We start from the raw sequence: 15,730 nt of genomic DNA, 5'->3' as shown, positions 1-15,730 counted from the left end.
GTGGCAAAAACTGCTCCAAACCACCAAAGACTCAGCCCCAAAAATAATAAAAACTGACACATAACAGTTTATCATTGCAAATAAAGCTGCCTGAGTACTTCCAGGGTATAGTTAGTGTGTTAATATTTCTTGCAGTCTGTCTTTGTTATGTTAATTATTCTCAAAAAATACAAAGAAGCACCAACACTGCCAGGATAAGGGTTTATTAGGACTCTAAGGAGCTTTGGGTTACTTCTTAAAGGGGCAGTGATGTCACAGTCTGTCGTGCTGAAAAGACTCTAGGTTCCCACATCGAGTTGTTAAAGTGAGATTATGTAACTTTAAAAGGAAGAAATGACACAAATATATTATATTAATATTCCCTGAGAAACGAAACATTTAAATCCTAACAATAAAACATACCTCAAGTCAATACAGGCTGATGCAGACTTATTTGGTCTATAACCACAGGTGTATTGTGGCTAATGTTAGCCCACTCTTCATGACTGACATTACTGAGTCAGTTCAGTAACGTTAGGACTCTTCTCTACTTGTGTGACTGTTTCAGAACCTTTAGTTAGCCTGCAATTTCCACTTCTGGCCACAGTGGCCGCTAGTCTCATTTTAAAAACAGAGAAGAGAGGACTCCATCATCAATATTAGTTCTTCAAATCAAATCAATGTGTGTTTTTTGTTTTTGTATGCCAGAGCCCACGGCCCAGATGCCATGATCCTAGTAGATGGCCAGCCGCTGCAGTCTAACGGAGAGCTGGGCCTTTCCCAGATGCTGCACATCGCCACGCAGATTGCCTCGGGCATGGTCTACCTGGGCTCCCAGCACTTCGTCCACAGAGATCTTGCAACCCGTAATTGTCTGGTGGGCAATGGCCTGTTGGTTAAGATTGGAGACTTTGGCATGTCCAGGGACATCTACAGCAGTGACTACTACAGGGTAAGACTTCACCACCATTCTTCTTTATGCCTGTCTTTACCATCAAAATACTGGGGGGCTAGAGAGGTTTCAGAGGCCAGGCCCCCAAAGTGATAAAGATGAAAGAAATTTGTCACACTTAAAATATGTTTTCCATAGAAACTATGTTCCGCCTATGTTCAAATGGAGAAAATGTCACTATGCCCTGGGGATGTCATGATATGGTAGTTGGTACCGATACCACCAAAAGTACACTATACTCCATACCAAAGTTGATATCACGGTGTGTAAAAAAATACATAAATAAACGAACAATAATTGAGCATTATTTCCTTTATTACAGTCTCATGTCACTCTTTTTTCAGTTTTTTTTTGTTTCAACTTTATGTTTTGGTGTGGAGTGTTGGGGGCAAGGAGAGCATGTTTAATTAGATTCTCTCTGCTGTTGTTATTTCTTTATATAGAACTGTGCTGGTTAAAGTTAACTTTACTGACGTTATAGAGGTTGGCTAAAACAAGCGATAAAGTTAGCTAATGTCAGCTATCGCAGCTAACGTTGTGACAAACAGCAGAGAGAAACAGACTTTACTTTCTGTCTGCGGTCAAGCCGTCCTGCACGGCAACGGAGATGAGGCGCTCTGTTTTTCTGTGCTGCTGGTCGTTCTTTTTCATCTCCAGCAATTAGCGGCAGACTACAACACTTGTTCCACTTGACCTTGTCAGGTCCGGAAGAATTGTATCTCCCCGGTACATACGGTACTGTAGAGTACCATCACGCTTTCAGAATTTTGGTACTGACTTGTTACCGAAGTATCGGGTCTCGTTACATCCCTTGCAGTAAGAGGCACATTACTAGACTCCACCTGAACCAAAAAAAAGGCAGTTTTAGTTGTGGATGTTCACAATACTTTTTACTTTGTTTGTAATTGAGTCCAAATCAACCCTAAATAAATCCTTTGGGCCTGCTAACTAAAAATACATTTCTAAGGGGTGAAGACTGCTGCTCTTTTTTGGGTTGATTTTTTGTTTATACGTTTTTTTTTCCTTTTCTCCGGATAGTTAACAGCTGTCCCACACCAGCCCTCATGCACTCCTGTGAGGACGAAGAGGTTCAGCAGTGTGGTAGGAGCCTCCAGCCTGATGCTTGGAGGCTTGTTTATATAGCTTCCAATTCATGTCTTCTCTACTGTTTAACATGATTAGCAACTCTGAACCATGCAAACCAGGCGGCTCCTGCTGGGCTGAAGATTTTAGCATTTTGCTGAATAAATAAGTGGATATTATGGATTGATGGCTGCTACATATCTGGATCCCTTGAACAGCCTGGTCTTGTGAAATGACTTTAGGTGCGTCTGATTTTGTTTTCCCAGCGTGGCAGCTGGGCCAGTTCGGACCGTGCTGGGGGCAACGCCAGCAGTTATGAAGTACTTGCCTGCTGGGTGAGCAGCTCTGCACACATAAAATGATTTGTAAGGATATTTGAGCAAGATGTCTTTAGTGTTTGGTACATTGCTCCGCCATGCACACCATCTGTGTGGTGTGTATATTATAAAAATCTGAATATTTTTTGGGGGTTGTTAAAGAATTATGGCGAAATTGTGTGTTTGTGTGTGTGTGTGTGTGTTTGGCCCTGTGGATAGACAAGTTTTAGGTTGTCATTGAGGACAGGAATATAACAAATCCGTACTCTTGACTTTATTAAAAATGGTCATTCATATTTCTGTTTAAATATCTCTGATCACAGCAGAGCAGTGGGAGGGAGGCTTTAAGACCAAATAACATAAAACTTAACAACAACTCAAACATACATAAATTCCAACGTTTTCTTAATCTAAGACCAGTTTCTCCACTGAATTGAATTTTGTGCTCATGTGAAACAATTTAAATTACAGAATATCAAAGACTTTATTTGTGCTTAATGGCATATATTTATTTTCCAGCCCCACTCCTGAAATGTAATAGTCCAACCTTATTGTGGGTTTAGCATCAAGGCCATATAAATACTCTACTCACAGTCGTCTTGAACACTAATAAGCTCTTTGTGGAGGAGGATAATTGAATGTTTAGACACTGGCGGCTTCATGTAGGCCAGTTTTATGGTAACTGTGGTTACTGCTATGATCTTTTGCTATTCATCTTGCATGAGGGTTTGTACAGCATCAAGTCTTCCTGTTCCAATAATAGGAATATGCACGCAGGGATTTTGTGTGTGTCTCATCTGAATAATTATTATTCCACGGAGGCTTATGAATTCATGTTTGGGCTTACTGTAGTAGCCTGAGATGAACTTACAAACTAAACCCTCTAAAACATGTTTTACTTCTGCCAGGAGAAAGTTAGTCTACGAGACATATATTTAGGTTTGAGCTGGAGTTTCTTGGGATATATTGGCATTTCTCTCCCTCCTTACTTGAGTGCAGAGGTGGGTAGAGTAGCCAAAAATTGTACTCAAGTAAAAATACTGTTACTTCAGAATAATATGACTCAAGTAAAAGTAAAAAGTAGTCATCCAAATAATTACTTGAGTAAGAGTAAAAAAGTGCTTGGTGAAAAAACCACTCAAGTACTGAGTAACTATTGAGTAACGTCTGATTTATTTTTTAACACAAGCATTCAATCAGACAAAAATCCATAAAATTAATGAATTAATTACAAAGTAGCTTCAATTAAAATAATCCAGGTAAATTCAAGTACTTAAAAAATAAAATCCATAAAATAATAATAAATAAAAATAAATAAGCTCAAGTAACACAAATTTCCAAACCTTTTATACTTGTTTACCAGGCTCTGCAGGCAGAACTAGACCAAGGTAATGGAGCTGCTGTTTGGCCCTTTTACTAATATATATATATATATATATATATAATATAAGGTAACCATGCTTTCATTATGAGGCCAGGGCTGGTCCTCCTCGTCTGGGTCTGCATTGCCGACGGTTGATTCTGACATTTTAGTTTTGCTACGACTGTAAAGCTAAGCCGTCCTGCCGCTGAGATTGAGTATGGTCACGTGACGAGACTGCACAACTACGTTTGATTGGTGAAACCCAGTCACGTGGTAGAGCCTTTAGCGGAAGTCTCTCTCTCTCTGTCAAAATAAAACGTTAAAATGAGGCATACGTGGGAGGGGAGAAAAACACTGACGCATAGAATACCAAAGAGGTAAAAAGAAAAGTAACGAGCTCATTGTAGCCTGATGTAGCGGAGTAAGAGTACAGTTTCTTCTTCACAAATCTACTCAAGTAAAAGTAAAAAGTATAGTGATGTAAAACTACTCATAGAAGTATAATATTTTCAAAAACTTACTCAAGTAAATGTAACGGAGTAACTACCCACCTCTTCGTGAGTGTCTAATTAAATCTAATTAAGACTTTTTCATTACAAAACGTTTGCTCTGGCAATATACTGTACATCATTTAAAATTTGTCATACCACTAAAAATTGTTTAAATTGGTAAATAAAATTGCTAGAACAGCCAAATAAAAACGTATATTAGCCGGCCAGGTAAATTTGTTATGTATTTATTTAATTTAGCTAAGATCACCAAATGGTATCAACTATGGGTGGACAAATACAGGACAAAACTGAACATCAATGAACATTTCCTCTAATTGTCTGTAAAGACCGAGTCACAGCTCATTTAGCAGGCACTCACTGCTCAGTTTAAAGATTAATTGGTTCAGCAGATTGTTTTTGTCTGAACAATTATAAGCCTAGTATACTGTAAGTGCTGTGAGTCAACTGTTCAGTCAAAAAACAGACAAAGAGTAGCTGCAAGGATATAAGAACTAACAGGGAAATTAGGAGTTAGTTAGGTTTTGTACTTTATTCTTATTCATATGTATGTCTATACTCAACCCAGTCTCACGGCAGTTCGTGTAAATGTCAACGTTATTCTTCACGCAGACGTTTTTCTCGTTTTTACGTGTAAATGTCACGTTATTTTTCTCGTGTTCACGGAGACGTTTTTGCCCGTGAGGCGGCCCGCTGGGGACACGCTGGATGAGGCGGCCGAAAAAGACGCTCCATAAGCCGGGAGGCACCCGCGAGGCGGCCCGCTGGGGAGGCGCCACAAAAACGGGATAGCGGAGGTTGGGTATAGGAAAAACCTTACGGGGAAAGGGTGCCTTAAATGCTGGGAGACACGCCACAGTAACACACGCAACAAAACGCCAAACAAAGTACCACACACGGGACGCGATCCCCGCTCGCTCGGGTGAAAGTCCTGTGTTGTGTGTGCAGAGTTTTTGGCTTTTTATATTACTCAATACCATTTTCGTGCTGGCCACAAAATATGCTTCCCATTGAAATACATTACTTCACATTTTCGTGTTGTCCGCCACGTAAAAACCGACAAAAACATCTCCGTGAACACGTATCAATAGATTACAATAACGTCACATTTACACGAACTGCCATGAGACCGGGCTGCTATACTCTTAGATTATGTAAGTGACTGTGAGTGAAAGATGCAGTATATTAATAAGGGAGTGTCAGGGTGTTGTGGGGTACTGTGGTGCCCGACTCAGTCATATTCATAAGTAGGAAGCCAGTGAGGGATCATGTCCTTGACACTACACTAAAGACTCATGCTGGTTGCTCAGGGTGTGCAGTGCGGGCTGGATCTCCGAGCACATAAAACTGACGGGTGAAAAGAAGCAGCTGGTCACTCCACATGTATCTACACTTTCTCTGCGCTGGCTAACAATGGAGTTAGTAGTGAAAAGGACCACAGTGTGATAAAAGGGGAATATGCAGCAAGATACATAGTAAAAAAAATAAAAAATAAATCAAAAGAATTTGCATTGGTTCCTGCTATCAAACTCAGTGGTACACTTATTGAGGAAGGTTTAGACGTTTGAATAATTTATTGAATAATTTAATGAATCAACACATACAGACGCACACACTGCAGTGAGGAATATTTCTTGCAAATATGTATGCTGGATTAGTCAGAAACCAGAGAAATAGTTTGTTAAAAAAGTGTCAGTTTGAATTTAAGGTGGGGTGTATGTGTGTGTGTGTGTGTGTGTGTGTGTGTGTGTGTGGGGGGGGGTGGCCTTGTGTGTGTGGCCTTGCCCAGCTTCACGCTGCTGTTTGGTGCATTGTGATAGCATCGCTGCCCGCCTACACAGAGGAATATTGACAGAGCCCAGAGATAAGAGCTCCTAACCGTATTGGACACGTTCCCTGTGTTGAGTGATTATAAATAGCAGCGCCCTGCCAAGTACACAATCCTCCCATCGCTGACTAGTCGTATTGACGCTTGTTGCCCTCTGGGACTCCCGAGACACTTCGCAGCAGGAGGGAACAACCTAAAGAAAGAGATGAATATTGTCCTAAATCACACCCATCTGTCATATCCTTCTGCTCCGCCTGCTCTGAATGCGCTTTTGTGTTGTTTCAAAAGAGTGAACTGCAGATCCTGCACAGGCTGCCGCCAGCACCGGCACCTGCTATGTAGGTGTTTTATACCACTGCCTCACGATATATCAGGTAATGTTTCACTGAGTTCAGAGAGTGAAGCAATGAATTATGCATGTTTAGGACAGTATAAATGACAGTGAATGCTCTAAAGATGCCTATGCATTAAAGTAGGAAGACTGAGAGAAATATTGTTTGTTTTTTTACCAGAAATGTTTCAGGAACAGCATCTAGGGCCCTTGACAGCTAATTTGTAGAGATGCACTGATTGATGGGCCATGACCGGTGACCAGCCTCAGCTATAGCCCATTCTGTGCCCATTCTCTGCACCTCGCGATGGTTCACATCAGACAGTAACCAACGTTTGTCTCAGACTTTTCAGACCCTATTAGCAACTTTATTTCTAAAAAGCGACTAGCGGCAAATCTAGCGACTTATTCAGACCGTCAGGTAAAGTGGGATATATTGCAATTCACTTTTAGGTAGCACTTGTTATTTTAAGATTTGTTTGAGTGACAGAAAAGTCTTGGAGAAGTTTTGGAGAAAATCTAAAAGTTATTTAATACTCAATGTTCTAATATGAAATTATTAAAGAAAAGTTACAAAAATGTTTGTGTATGATGTCAAATATGGTCTAAAAATACAGTCTAAAAAAATTCATTTTTCAAATTTAATTTTTCTTATAATACCCAGTAGTATTTGTACAATAGTCATTGGTTATGTTGAATCAGGGGTCCAATAAAGCTGCTCACTGATTTTATACAGTAATTGCATTTTTGTAATTTGTGTTAAATTCAATTTCTGGTGACATAAAAAAGTACTACAAAAGTTTTTCAGTTTAGCTTTCTGAAAGATTTCCAGACAAGGAGATAAATGGCTTCAAAACAGCTCATTACAGCCATATTATGACTTATAGTTCCCTGTCAGAGGATAATATGTAGAGGCTTCCAGTTTCTACTTTTTTGCTTGAGAATATTAAAAAATCGTTAGACTTTTGTGCAGAGGTTTGCTTGCATCCTGCATGTTTTCATTTAGCAATGGCAGGAGTTTGTTCATGGTTCTTATTTCCATGAGTGATGATTGTCTGAATATAAAGGAGGGTGGTTTTGAGAAAAAAAGCCTGTGTCCATCTAACCTTAGTAAGGTAGTAGAAGGAAACAGCAATACGATCTTAACATTTCGCTTGGATATATAAATATAGTTTTAAAGCCAGAATCTGCATTTGTGGATCGGACTAATGGCACTCAAAGACAGTAACAATGTTATAATAGAATGACTCCGTTTCAAGGACTCAGTGTTCTTTGTGACTCTGCCAGGAAGCCTCCACTTACCTGTACTGCTTTGCTTTGAAGAAAAATGCTCCCCAGGTTTCTTCTGTTTCAAGGATCAAACAGCCATTCCTCTGCTGCATTATTTAACAAGCACAAGCTCCTCAAAACTGTGTGCAGCTTGGTTCTAATGAGTACACAGGCCATATGTATTACTGTTGCATGAAGGGATGAAAAAACTCTTTTTGCCTCTCTCCTTGGGCCTTTTTTTTTCCTTAGCCTAGCATTCCTGCCTCCTGACATGATCACTCTCTTATTGAGTAATAAATCTAAGAAATGAAGAAGGCGCTACTGTTGACTTTAGAGGAAGTCTGCCGCAAGAAATACAGTTCTTTTGAGAAAGTTCAACATTTTGGTAAATATGCTTAGTCGCTCTCTTGGCAAGACTTAGGTGATGCTTGTAGAGTAAATATAAAGCTACTGCCAGCAGCTGGTTATCTTAGCTTAGCATTTAGCAGAAGCAGGGGAAAACAGCAAGCCTGGCTTTGTTCAAAGGTAACACAATCTGTTTACCAGCACCCCCAAAGCTCACCAATGAACACGTTACATGTTGTAATCCATACAAAAACCAAAGTGTAACATTTTGAGCATTTTCATTTTAGAACACTGATGTTAGCATTTAGCGCCAGCATTGCTGTGCCTAAATGTAGCCTCACAGAGCTGCCAGCATGTCTGTAGACTCTTAGTCTTGTTACTCATTTATCACCAAATTGAACCCATGTGGAAGGCACTCCTATGCATTCTCTTCTAATTTACCGGCATCACAGGGCTGTAATGCTAATCGTTTCATATTCAGAGTGCAGTTACAAAGTCAGCAACACTAAGGAGCTCATCCACACATTGAATTGCACAAGTCGGTCTGGAAAGCTAAATACAAAAAATGTGATTGTGAAATTGCATGAAAGCAATTGTGTGTGTGTGTGTGTGTGTGTGTGTGTTTTGAAAATCTTCAGAAACTTTCACCACCCACTGGCATGCTGCGGCCAGAGTAGATACCACTTTATCTCCACTTGGCAGCAGCGCAGCAGGTAGAAACCTAATGGACATCATAGCCTCTAAAATGGAACTTGTGTTCGCTGCTGTTTGAGCTGGGAGAGCAGAGATAGCAACGTGGTTAGAGCAGGGAGAGAGAGTGTGTCTAGATGGTTATCGGGGCCCTTCAAGATGTCTGGGGCCTCCCAGGGCTCTCTGCAGGCCACAGAGCGCCCATCGAAGAGCCCAAGTGGGGCAGTAATCTATCCCCCTGCCATGCTGCTGTGCTCTCCACGCCGTTAATCCAATCACTCCCCTGCTACGGTGGGACAGGCAGAGCACTAATCCAGTTTACACAGCAACAAAAAAAGCCCCAGACTCATTCCTCACTCCCCGCAGAGCATTGCCAGCTTCTCGATGTGACATTGAGTGAGAAAGATGAGGATAATTACTGGGGCAATTATTTTATTTTTATTATGTGTTCAGCCTTTTTTTTCTTTTCCCCCATGTTCCAAGCTAATAGCCATGGCCTTGTGACAAAAACCCAAGGTGATAGCTTGCAATCATTTGGGAAGCAGAGAGTCAGCCAGTTTGAATGCCCTCGCCACAGCAGCAGTGGTTGAATCATTAGTATGCATCTGATGAGCTTTAGCCTTGCGTGCAATGGGCTGGGTGGACCTCAGATAAGTCATTTAGACTAACAGGAACTTAATTAATTTTGTTTAATCTTTCTAAAGCTCCACAGGGGGACAGATTGGTATACAGCCCCTCGCCAACTCCTTCACCTCACTTTCAGCCCACCCAGCTATGCTCGGCTAAGAGCTTTTACACAACGGGGGCGACTGGTCTCGGCATAGATATTAATTATTAATGTTGTGTACAATGCTAAAACATGTAATGTCTAATGAGACCAGGTGGAGTATGAGTCAGTGTTCATTTGGCCATTAGCTTGTAGTCTGGGAGAGGGAGCTGACAGGGTAGGAGTTTGAAAAATTAGGAGGTAAAGGATGTTTCTGTCTTTGAGACTCAAATGCCCTTGGGCAAGTTATTGAGAAGCAGAAATGTGACTGGAGGATCCGGGGGAAAACAACACAAAAGTGTTCTCTCCTCAGATTACAACCTTGAGATATACTGAGATGCAGTTGAGCAGGGCACTCAACCCCTGGTGGGATTAGTAGAAGACTGTGGTTGGACTGGGCGGCTCTGAGGCATAAATGTGTGTAAATGTATAAATGCGAAGCAGGATGGAACTGAAAAATAAGCGTTTGCTCAGCAAACCCTCTCTGGACTTTAAGATTAAAATTTTTTTTGAAACACAGTGTGCTAAGGAGTCAATCGATTCAACATGACAAAATTCCGCTGTCTATTCAATATTCAAAGTCCACTTATTTTGATAAACGTTTTAAGACTATTTTTGAAGTCACAGCTTTAGTTCCACTTTCATCTAATCACTCGTTCAAAGAGAATAAAGCGTTAAAGACTGACTACAGCATTAAATGATAGTTTTACAGTGAAGGAGGAATGGAAGTGAAATGATGTTTGTTTTGCTGAAAGACTTCTAAGAGAAAAGTTGGACATTCTGGAGGTTAATGGAGTGTGCTTTTGATTCACAGTCAGCATATAGGTGTTGTAGAAAACTGTCTCTAATGGTCTTGTTGACCTCCAGGCTATGTATACACATATCGATTTGTGTTAAATGTAAGCAAGGCATGCAGCCTTGTGATATGACTGTGCAGTAAACGCTCTAGACTACACACAGTTATTGACTTTTACAAGACACTCATAACAAGGGGTAACACTGAGGAGGTCCAGGGGGTCCATATGGCACACGATACCTAGAACCCTAGTGTAGATCCAATATTGAGAGGATAAAGAAGTTGAAGTTGAAGATGTCTTGGGCTTTCTGAGTTAAACAACAGTTATTCAAAGCTCTTTGTTTAAAGAGTACACTTTACTTTAGGTGTCAATGGTGGACTCTTAAGTCTCTTCGGAGGCGGTGGCATCAGCCGCTCTTAAAGTGACGCTACAGTCACTTTCAAACCGAAACTCCACAACAGCATCGCAATGAAGGTCTGCTATGCCGGCTTTGTTTGTTTTTTTCACACAGAATCAAGCATTGGCGGCATAGTAATAATCTACAAATAACTGGTGCGGGCCAATCCAAGACTCCGGAGAAGGTTATAGATGAAGGACGAGTAAAGGCAAACAAACAGAGGCCTCGCACTCAGCAACTAAATTTGATGAAGTGTACAAACAAACTAGAGGACGTTCCGTATGAATGCCCAGGAAGTAACAGCCTTTTGGCAGAATGACAAATCTCATGTTTCTTTAAAAAACATTCAGAAGATTCATCTGCCGTGTCAAGCTGACACGGCAGAGATTGTGTTGGACTTTCAAAGGAAATGTGCAATGAGCGCGCTACGGAACTAGGAGGTAATTAGTAAGACTTGAGATGATTTTTTCTTCTCTTCTCGATACTTAAAATGCTTCACAATCCTCACAGCTGAAGGCACACAGATGTTGGAGCTGGTAAATGGAGTTGGGAGAAGAGCTTATTATGATTAAATGAATGTGATTGTGTTGTAATCCAGAGGAGCCGTGTGAGGGCGAATGCAGCTACAGTAAGAGGTTGTCCTAATGATGATTTCAGAGCTGATGGTATTTTAAAGTAGTGCCCTTAAGCACAGAAAAGAGCTGGGAAGGATAGTTGGCGCATGGATGGTTGGTTGGATAGATGGATCCGTGAATGAATGGATGGATGGGTGGTTTGCGATGATGGATGTCTGACCTGATACGCTGCAGGAGTACTTTCACTGAATAAGAGATTTTTTTTTTTTAAACTCAAAGGGGCTTAAATATCCATCTTTTTGTTATCTTGACAAAAATATCAAGATAACAACAGCAAAAGCCAAAAACTAAAGCAGATAACAACAACTAAATGGCAGCAAAAATCACCAAGGAAGGAAGTGATTAGGACAACAAAATCCATATAATAGTTATTGTAGGTATTGCAATGTATTCCCAGTGTTATTATAAAACAACACATTGACACTTGGAATTAAATTGATTGAATGTTTAAATGTATTTACATGATCAGGTAGGGAGTGTGTATTAAGTTTGACAGTATATTGCAATATATACTCTATTGGCTCTTTATTAAGTGTTTACTCAAACCTATCAATTCATTTGTATTTTTTTTTCTTTGTAGTATTCCATTTGTACTCCAGATTTTCCATTACATTTTTGTTGTACTTCAGCTTTTTTAGATACCACATATTATATTTTTTGTAGGACTTTGTTTTACTAAATGTGCCTAAGTCAGTAGCCGACCATCATATTTATTGTACAGTATATGGAAATTAATTTTGAGCTTAACTTTGACCAAAAAAGGAAGAAAAACAACTTAACCCAAGACGACCTTTTGAACTATTAAACACTTCTCTTAGGATGGAAAGTAATCACAGCAGCAGTTCGGCATTCTGCAGCAAGCGTTACATCAAATCACAGCAGCATGTTAATAATATTATCTGCCCATAGTGACTCCTGAGCTCCACAATCATCACTGTAATTAATACTGTCCGAGGGTTTTGAGCTGAAACTTGCAATACTTTGTTGCTCATTCCCACATCAGTCTTGTCCAGCTCATTAAAACACTGTAATGACATGAATGAGAAATAGATTTTAAAACAATGCCTGCTAATGGAAGCTGAGAGCAAGGATGATTAATGGAGGATTGTTTAATCGATTAATATCCAGCCTCAGAGGATTTACAGCAAGGGAGACTTCATTTCATGTGTTGCTGGTTTGAATACATTAGAGAGTTTAAAGCAGATGTAAACCATCTCAGCTGGCACTTGGCTACATGCAAGCCTTCATATGAATGCAGGAGGTTTACATGTTGGAATGTAGAGTTTAATCACGTTTACATTAGCAGCCACATGAACTTCTTTACTATGAGGATCCATTTGAACATGCATTCAGCGGTTTTCTTAACCCCTTGGTTGAAACCAAATTATTTGAAACACTGATTGAGACTCTGATTCTCTGCTTTGTGCTAGTACTTCTACAGAGAAGGGATTGCCGATTGCTCTTTTCCATCAAGAACAAAAGGGGAGGTTTAATACCTTTAACCTAAAGAATTTTGCATCCTGCGATTCGATACATGCAGAGCAGGTGGCCGATAAGTCGGCATTTTCCTGTATTGTGTCAGTGTCAACATCCAACTGCACAGCAGACATTCATGAGATGTTAAGCCCGTTGTATCAGTTACATGCAAGGTCAGTTAATCCCCAGACGCCTGCCTGAATTTTCTAATCTGTTTTTTTAGCTTCAACATTTCATTTGCAATAAATATCTCCTTTGTTTTTTGTCCCTTCTCCTCAGGTTGGAGGACATACCATGCTACCTATTCGCTGGATGCCCCCAGAGAGCATCATGTACAGGAAATTCTCCACGGAAAGCGACGTCTGGAGCTTTGGAGTCATCTTGTGGGAGATCTTTACCTATGGGAAGCAGCCTTGGTTTCAGCTGGGCAACAACGAGGTACAACGCGCCTGAAGCATTTAGATAAACCTTATTTATTAACAAAGAACGTACTGCAAGCCTTCATGCACACATTGAAAATTACAGCTCCAGGTTATCCAATGGAAAAATGTTAAAGGCTTTTTATTTTTTCTGTTCAAGTAAATGTGTTTATTTCAAATCACAAAGAAACAGTAAATGAATTGATTTGTTTTTAAAGTAGGAAACAAATAGCTTGGCGTTCCTTCACAGAGCATCGAGAGCTGAAGGGAAAGCAGATTAAATGAACACTGCCACTCTGGATCTTAATCTACTGCCTCTTTTTGAGACTCGAGCTGGCCCAACGAGGTGATAAATTGATGCCACCAGACAAGATGCCGCATTACATAACACTTATGATTGTTTTTTTTTTCATTGGAAGCTCTGCTTTGAATCAATAAAATTCAATTAGGATTACTCCTGTAAAGCGCGCATATTGAGAAAATGAAATTGACCTAAAAGAATAACCTGGCATGCATTGCACTTAAAAGTATTTCAATTGAAACATCAATATGTTCTGGGGCTTGACACAAATAGGTATAACCACATTTCTGTACATCTTGAGGTGAAAGATTTTTGAAACACTCAGCTGATTAAACTACATTGCCAAAACCTTATGACAATGTAATGAGATGAGCACCGTATTATGTCATAGCCATACAAGTGAAAATCCACCATCAGCTGTTTTAACTATTGCAATTTGGTGTTCAGGTAATGTTTGACTGGAATATTGTACTTATTTTTCAGTTATGCAGATTTGCACAACAAGTTATGCAATTATACATTACAGCAACAATTAGAAATGGGTATCAGTGACAATGATAAATGATCAGCTGTGTACTGTGGGAACTTGTTTCAAACAGGCATCATTCTCCACAACGCTCTATAGGCTCCACCGCTTTCCAATACTGTTTTCCAGGGAAGAAAAAGACATTACAAACTGCCATGCTGGCAAACATTTTTCCAACCCACAGAATTTTATTTTAAATTCTAAAGGAGATTGCGTAGTTTCCAAATATGTCAGGCTTAATGTGTATACAGTGATGCACAAGACATTTGATGGGATAGTGCAGCCATAAAAAAAAAATAAAAACATAGGTTTGTATATATCACTCAGTATAAACACAAAGCTTCTATGAAGAGCTGGAACAAGCTGATACAGAATATATAAAATTCTGCCAGGTTGTGAGTGAAGATGATAATGTAACAACTCTGAAGCTACTTCAGATGAAATAAAAGGGGACATGACATGTTAACATTTTGCTAAGATACCTGAGCTACCAGAGGTCAAGGATGAACTAGTCTCTAACTTCAGCAGTGACCCTCCTGCCTGGCTCTCTATGCAGCAGCTGATCCTCCTCCAGCAGCTGAGACTCCCGCTGCTTATCTGTCCATCTGAGTAGCTTGTTAAGTTGTGGGACGGGAGTCGTGCTGCATTTATCACGAGCTCTATGACCACTGGTGGGATCATAGAGCTATGGTGACAAAATACACTCTTTGTTTTCACGGTCCTCCTTTTCTATTACAGAAAGTTGCATTATTTGCTTTCCATTAAGCACCGGTAAACTTCTGTTTTCTAAACCATTTCCATGTCCAATGCCAAAAAATTATTTTATGAAGTGGTCATACATAGTCCTTATCACGAGATCAGACGAGAATTGCAGGAGCAAAAATCACACAAAAATCCATCGTGTCAGGCACAGTGCTGTGCAGTAATGTCTGGCTACAGCACAAATACATTCTAGGATAGCATTTCTTTAAACCAATCACAGTCCTCTTGGGCGGCACTAAGCTCCGGATGCAGTGACGGTGGCTCTGCTAAATAGTCTCAGGAAGGAACTTGTTTTGGAGGAAATTTTGCACCCCGCAAAAGAAAACACCACATACAATATTAAATGAAGTTAACTGATCACACAATACAGTAACGTGAGCTATTTAAATCAGTATATACATATATATATATATATATAGATACATGGTTAAACATAATTTTCCGTGTGTATGTTGTCAACAGCAATCCCACCAATCTGTTCCAAAACGTCCAGTTAGTAAATGACGTGAACATTTTCTTTGTAAATCTTTACAATTATTCCCCAAAAGAACCAAGCAGGCCTGCCTTGTTGAACTGTCCAAATTGTCTTCAATACTCAAAGTTTGTTGTTGTTTGTTGATTTTTTTTTTTAACTGTCCATCATGAGACCTACAATGTATTAGGAGTGTAATGCTAAATCAGTGGATCAGTGGAAATTCCTCTTCAACCAACATATAACCACAACAATGTTACAGCTGTAAATTAGCTGGATTCTCTGTCATTCATTTTACTCCCAGGATCATTTTCTTCAACATCTATTTGGCAGGATGCTGTTGCCATGACCACTGCAGCCTTTACTACTGGTTGTTTGTAATGTTTGAGATCTGGGAATTTATCATATGTCTTTGCAGGAATTGATGCTATATCCCCGCAGTCTAAGTCTCAAGGCAGTCTGTCTGCCAGGCCTCTCATCCTTGGGTAAAAACGACATAAGAAACAGAATGTA

At 40.0% G+C, this 15,730-nt stretch overlaps 1 protein-coding gene across 2 annotated transcripts in view; it reads left to right on the top strand.

The window, feature by feature from the left end:
- The window catches only part of ntrk3b (neurotrophic tyrosine kinase, receptor, type 3b), a 204,773-nt gene that overhangs the window by 187,178 nt on the left and 1,865 nt on the right, over window positions 1–15,730 (top strand). Inside the window, exons 14-17 of one of the 2 annotated variants that reach the window (XM_028586038.1) lie at window positions 688–931; window positions 1,970–2,032; window positions 2,281–2,349; window positions 13,017–13,175. In XM_028586038.1, coding sequence (XP_028441839.1) covers window positions 688–931; window positions 1,970–2,032; window positions 2,281–2,349; window positions 13,017–13,175 — 535 coding nt within the window. The remainder of the gene's footprint in view (window positions 1–687; window positions 932–1,969; window positions 2,033–2,280; window positions 2,350–13,016; window positions 13,176–15,730) is intronic. The other variant, XM_028586046.1, reaches the window with a different exon arrangement.

Source organism: Perca flavescens, chromosome 1, assembly GCF_004354835.1.
Source record: "Perca flavescens isolate YP-PL-M2 chromosome 1, PFLA_1.0, whole genome shotgun sequence".
Classification (NCBI taxonomy): Eukaryota; Metazoa; Chordata; class Actinopteri; order Perciformes; family Percidae; genus Perca; species Perca flavescens.
Note: the sequence above shows the minus strand (reverse complement) of the source record. Positions and strands in the feature narration are given on the sequence as shown.